This window comes from Dipteris shenzhenensis, chromosome 21 (genome assembly GCF_047967505.1).
Source record: "Dipteris shenzhenensis isolate YYH24624 ecotype China chromosome 21, Dip_SZ_1.0, whole genome shotgun sequence".
In the NCBI taxonomy this organism is placed as follows: Eukaryota; Viridiplantae; Streptophyta; class Polypodiopsida; order Gleicheniales; family Dipteridaceae; genus Dipteris; species Dipteris shenzhenensis.
This window is the reverse complement of record NC_141616.1, coordinates 15,607,737-15,614,518: the sequence shown is the minus strand read 5'-3', so window position 1 is coordinate 15,614,518 and position 6,782 is coordinate 15,607,737. Positions and strand designations below refer to the sequence as shown.

General features: G+C 42.9%; 1 protein-coding gene across 1 annotated transcript; it reads left to right on the top strand.

Annotated features, from left to right (window-relative positions):
- The first annotated feature begins 2,104 nt into the window (after positions 1-2,104).
- LOC147888545 (major pollen allergen Ole e 10-like) lies at positions 2,105-4,295 on the top strand. Its single transcript, XM_087392905.1, has 4 exons — positions 2,105-2,302; positions 2,739-2,776; positions 2,940-3,204; positions 3,926-4,295. The coding sequence occupies exons 1-4, from the start codon at positions 2,221-2,223 to the stop codon at positions 3,955-3,957; spliced, it is 417 nt and encodes a 138-aa protein (XP_087249031.1). The 5' UTR covers positions 2,105-2,220; the 3' UTR covers positions 3,958-4,295.
- Positions 4,296-6,782: the final 2,487 nt, after the last annotated feature.

Here is a 6,782-nt window from a genome sequence, read left to right as displayed (position 1 = left end):
CATTTTATGCATTGTCTCCCATTTCAAACATGTGTTTCCTCTGAAACTTTGGATTGAGCAATGCCACAAGAATTTTAGTATATATCTATTATTTTCATAGATATTTGACTTTTTCTTGTAATTTATGAGATATGTATTGTGCATTGTAAGGCTTTCTCTTATTTTCATGAAATCTTTGACTTTCTCTTGTAATTTATGAAACAAGAAATGTGTTTTTAATCTTTCTTTTATTTTCATAAAACGGTTTACTTTTTTTGTAATTTATGAAATAGAAGGCTTGTTTTTCTTTGGAGACAACATTGGTATGTGGTGGCAAGCATGAAGTTTTCAATGGAAAGCTTACATTAGAAGACTACATGTAGAATCAAGAGGCACTCTTTGCATGGATAATTGTATGCAAGAAGTAAAGGTGAAAGAATGCAGACATGTGCCACGTATATCTACTACTTAATTAGTACATTGTGGGATGGCATGTCCTCTTTGCATGGACAATAGTGGACAAGAAAAAAGGAATGGTGCCGTATGTCATACTAGTACTTTCTTCATATATCATACTATTGGAATAGAAAATGTCATGTCATGGCATATGACCCAATATGGATTTAAAATGGATAGGTTTTACGATCAGAAATATATTCATGGTGAATATACATAAATTAATTCCTTAACATATGAAGCTACCAAATACACTAAAATCTCACATACGTTCTATCATTGGTCTCTCATTGGTTGAGGGCAATGGTTGAACTTGTAATAGTGTTAAAGCCATGAACTAGGATTTCATAATTTGTTTAGCTTTGACTTATGGTTAAATATATCACTTACGGTTCACTTCCACATTGCTAAGCACTTGAATTTTTTGAATTGTAGTGAAGCATACCTATATTATTGTTCTATAAAGCACTTCATGATTTCATAAGCCATCCATGGACGTGAAAGTGCAATGCGATATTAATCATATTAGTGTCTTGTTGAAGGTTACAATGATTCGCATACATACTCCTAGGCAAAACCACATGGATTTCCTCATGAGCACCCTATGTAAGATTGTGGCTTTGGATACCTGGATACGAGGCATTGGATGTGGAAATGACCAAAAAACCACTTACCTAGGACAATGACAGCTTTATATAAAGCAAAAAAGCAAACAATAAAGAATGCAATGGGACAAATAGTTTCTTTTAGCGTTCTTTTTTGAAGGTGGGTAAAGAAGCCGAAGGGAATATTTGTACAATGGTTGGGAATAATGAGAGCAATGGCAATGTCAATGTCAGAAGATGATCTTTCCTTAAATAATAAAGAAACTTTATCTTTAGAGTCATGGAAGTATACCACATATATTAGATTTAAATGAAGATATCAATGAGTAGACAAATGGTTTTGTGCCCATGAAATACTAGATGTAAATGAAGAGATCAATGAGTGGACAAATGATTTTATGAATATGAAATTGGTTAATATTTTTGTAAAATGAACTAGAGACTAAGGCATTGATTTAATACAAAAGCATTCTTTGCCCAAGTGACAAGGAACACCTATATCCCAATCCTTTTAGGATAATTTTATACCTTACATTTTAAACTTGGGATCTGATATCACATCATACTCAAAGTTTCTTGCTTTTTTAACCTTAACTTGAGGAAGTACTAGCAAGTTTTAGTGGTGATGAGGGCACGATCTAATGTTATGACCCTGTTATGACATTCTTCAACCCACCATCATGCTTGCAATGGAAGCACCGATTGTGTAGAGGGCATGCAACTTGTGATGGCACGATCATCAATCTTAGATGGAGAATGGTGACCTTGATGCCATTAGTTACCACCAAGTTTTTTTTTCTTTCCATACTCACCAAGTTACTCACACAGCTGTGGCCAAAGACAAGGGGTAGATGTATGCCGAGTAGGGAGCAATGATTCATGTGTCGGGATTTGAATGAGGGTAGTGCTCAGATGGGCAAACGCCGGGTGCACAAGTCTTAAAAAGTTACAGATGTATGGTTACTCATAGAAGCTTGGGTAAGATAATCGAAGGCGGCCAAGAAATCGAATTAGAAGCTATGGCTTTAGTTTAATCTTATAACGCTCGGATCTCCATAAAGAAGTGACCTTGGGTGGTACTTTTAGAGATGACACGCTAGAACTCCTCATCTTCTCATATTTCCATTTTCTCGTTCTCTTGTTCTAGTCGCATATCGCCCTCTTGCATTTCTGCTTCGCCATGGCCTCTCATCGGAGCCTCCCCCCTTGCCTTGCCTTCCTCGCTCTTTGCCTCATCGCCCCCTTCCTTCCTTCTTCAGCAGGTGGGTTTCGATATATCGTCCTGCTTTCCGTGCTTTCATGCACGTTTCAGAACGCCCACGCGCAATATATTGTCATGGGGTAATTCGAGTCCCGTCGACGGGTCGGGAGTGAGCGCGCAGACCCCATCGGATGGAAACTGCAAGGAGAGACCTTGATAGATGGGAGCGTGTCCGAGTGTGGATGTAGCTGGCATGAGAGAGAGAGAGAGAGAGAGAGCGTCTTTGTGGGCCGGGAGAGTTCTGTGAAGCGATACACTATACATGCATTTGTGTGCGTTCTTTGGAGTCAGCATTTGGTGGTACAAACGCCTGAGGTTGCATGTGAGGGGTGTGTGTGTGAGAGAGAGAGAGAGAGAGAGGGAGAAAGAGAGAGAGTGTGGTCGCCATGCCTCGGAAGCTGGAGACTAGCTGACTCTCATCGTCCTTGTGTTTGCAGCTCGTGCACGGTATCCTGTTACAGCACCTTCTACCCAGGCAAGACTCTTTCTCTGCATCGACGAGATTTCTGATTCTCTGTTCTCTTGATCTGCTGAATCACAAGATCACACAATTCCCGCAGTGGGGTTTTGGAATTCGTAGAAGGGAATTCTTAAAGCGATCTGTTTCCTGTTGTTTAATGGACGTTGTGGTTGCGCAGGCGCCATTGCCCGGCACTGGACAGAAGGTATGGTGCATCGCCAAGCCAGCTGCCGACGAGATAACCTTGATGCAGAACATAGTTTATGCTTGCGAGGAAGGAGGCCTGGACTGCTCCGTCATTCAACCGGAGGGCCAGTGCTACATCCCCAACACCGTCATCTCCCACGCTTCGTACGTGATGAACATGTACTACCAGAAGAACCAACGCAACTGGTGGACGTGCCACTTCAACGGCACAGGCCTGGTTGTCTTTGCCGACCCAAGTAAGCACCACCAGATCATTCCGATGTCTTCCTCTCTTCTTTCAAGCTCCACATCCTCTATTCTTTTGAAAATGGATCCTTGCAACACATCTGAACAAGCTAATCGACTCTTCACCCAAAGTATCCATTCTTTTTAACCCCGCATGTAGCTTGTCTCGTCTCTCCACTACGTCTGATTTAACGCTCATACCCTGCATTCGTGTTTCTTCCATAGTTCTTTGACACACACTATGAAAACACTTTCCGCTTGCATTCTTGCTTATTATGCACCGTATTCTTCCTAGTTTGCGTAATACGAGCACAGATCTATTGTCGTCAAGCTGCATCCTTGTTAATTCCACACGCTTGAGCAAACTTTCCTCATTCATGGAGCATGTTTTAGTCGTTTTACACGAGTCGTATGTACATAGTCACACTCTTCTTCATTCTTGCATAACATGAGCATATTTATAACGGTTTCAGCTCGAATTCTTGCTTATTCCACGCGCTGTCTTACGACATTTTTCCTAGTTTCAACTTGCATCCTTGCTAATTACCATCTGAGCGAATTTTCTTCCTCTCAGTCGAAACTTGTCGTTTTAGGCTGCGTTCTTGCTTATTCCACACGCTGTCTGACTACATTCTCCCTCTTTGTTGCACGGTGGACTCGCTGGTTGTCTATCAACTCTAAAGCAGAAGTTGGGTGTTCATGAAATTGATTGACCGTATTGCTGCTTTGCAGGCTTTGGAGGTTGCGTATACTCACCGCAGTAAAGTAAAATTTTGTGTCGATCAGCAGCTGAATCCGGGATTTGGAGTACTTACATATCGCAATTGGGTTCGCTTTATGTCTTTTACAACCTTAGTTTAGCATTTCAAAATGGAATTTCGACGCTTATAATAAGAGCATGTCTCCATTTCCTTGTGAAAAGGTGTGGACAATGCCTACTATTTTCCCTATTAGATCTTATCATGGTACTATTGTAAATATCGTTATGCTAAATCTCTTATTCCATAAGCGTGTTTGTCAAATACAAAATTAGTGCTTCATGGAAGAGGCATGATGGCATCCCACATCAAAAGATAACTTTTTAGTGTAAACTAGCCAAATAAAAGCGTCACCTTTCATGCTAAGAGTCTTTGGTTAACACAAATGATGGTATATGAAAATGGACCCTACATTACGTATACTAGTTTACGTACCTTTCATCAAAGCACGTGAATATGTTCTCTCTCTCTCTCTCTCTCTCTCTCTCTCAACAAGACAAAGCACCCATAGACGCGCGCACAGACGCGTTTCATGAACTAAATAAAAAACTTACGGGCGCGTCTATTTGTGCGTCTGGAGACTCGCGTCTAATTGCACGTCTATATATCAGACTTGCGCGCGTATAGACGCGCAGTTAGACGCATAAATAGACGCGCTTATAAATGCTTTTATAGACGCAACTCGAACAGACAGACGCGAATATAAACGCGTTTTTAAATGCACTGATAGACGCACTTTTTTTTTTAACATTTTACAGAATACTGTGTATGTTGTGTATGCTATATAGTTACAAGAATCCCATATCCACATTCTGTAATTCAATTCTTACAGCCAACCGCATTTTAATTACAATTCCAAATAAAATATTACAACTCCAAAACGCAATAAAATTGAAAGCTCAAAAAGTACTTGTATATACATATAGCACGAAGCTAAGCCACGTCATGTGGCTTCAAGTACAAAAAATAAGGAAGCTAAGCCATGTCATGTGGCTTCAAGTACAAAAAATAAGAGGAGTCTATATACAAGAGGCATGAAGCCAAGCCAGTGGCTTTAAGTACAAAAAAGAGTAGCTAGCACTACTTATACGACTAATCTATGTTCTCTAGGTCCTCATTCCCTTCCACGCTCCCTTCTGTGCTCCCTTCTGCGCCTCCTTCCTCCTCTTTCTCATCGTCTTGTGCACGGGCCTGTAAACAAGGGACAACATATATCAATGTATGAAAAATCAAATCTTTACTTGTAATTTTGGCATTATTTAATTACTTTCAAATACCTCAGGGGCATGTCCAGTAGCTCGGGTATACTACTCCTCAGTAATCAACCCGTCATCATAGAAGTGCCTCCATGTATCTCCTCTGCGATGGTGGCGGTGGTAGGCTGTCTCCACTGCAGTAGGGTATCTGCCCACGATCTCAAGCTGCATGACCGCGATACACTTTGTGGAGGGATTAGTATAAAGAAACAACCAACCTCCTAATAAACTATATAAGCAATATAATTTGAGATCGATACTTACAAATTGGGCCTCCCATGATTCAACACCCCCTGCTCCAAAATGCGCGCTTCCATATTCCTCCATCTGGATCCTCCATGCCTCCACGTGCTGCAGACTGGGCTCCTCCCTCGCTGACTTCATTGCCTTCTTCCACTCACACTTCTGAGCGGTGTGGGGCGGGCCCCTTGGAGGTTGACCTGCCTCAAGCCTGGCAAGCTCCGCTAGTGCCTGCCTCTTAAGGGAAGATCTTTTATTGCTAAGTATCGTAACAATCTTTGACTTCCCCCATTTATCTGTGAACTGGCGATTGGGGGGGTTAGGATACCTAGAGCAAACAGTAGCGAGGGTCTCATCAGCCAACCTCTTTGGGTGGTCTTTATAGTGGATAAAGCAATCTCTGTAATTGTTAGCAATTACAGAGCGCATGAAGGCCATGATGTCCTTCCCCCGCGCATCCATCAAGATGCCTCCTGTCTGATTGATGTCATAATAAATCGTACCATCACCCAGAGGCACGTCTAAATCATCTGAATCATCCTCCTCCTCACCGCCACATGGCCCAAAGCACTATGCCATGCATCCGCCACCGCTCTCCCTGCTACTACGCCTGCTACCCTGTCGTGTCGAGCTCATACGCTGGCCACTCGTAGCTGGGGACTGCACGGGACTACGCTGACCACTTGTAGCTGGAGAACCGAGTCTCGACGGATGGGGAGTACGTCGACGGCTCGTCGAGACAGAAGGACCTCCTGACGGCATGGGGGAAGGGGCATAAGACGGGATGGCAGAAGGGACATAAGACGGCATGGGGGAAGGGGCATAAGACAGTATGGGGGAAGGGGCATAAGAAGGGGCATAAGACGGCTGTGCGGACTCCGCTGGGGTGATCTCAGGTGGTGTGGGGTGGCTCGGAGTCTGTAGTGCCGACTCTTGAGGAGTGTTAAGGGTACCCGTCATATACCCGTATAACTCCGCAGGACTAGGAGGGTGCCCTAAAAGATTATATAAGTCCTTCCAAATCGATTCCCGCGGATCAGGTGAGCTAGAAGCACTTCCTCCCCACATGTTGAACTGGAAAAAAGGAAACAAATCTATTACTTTGGGAGCTGAGAAGAAAGGGGAAGAAAAAAGAGGCTCTGTCAGAGCGCGTCTATAGACCCGTCTGATTTGCGTGTCTATAGACGCGTCTAATAGAGCGTTTTACAATTCGTTTAAAAGCGCGTCTAACAGTCCGTCTAACTTTCCGTCTAATAGAGCGTTTAAAAGTCCGTTTAACAGAGTGTCTGTGCGAGCGTCTACAGACGCGTCTGTGTGTGTCTGTAACAAGTCAGA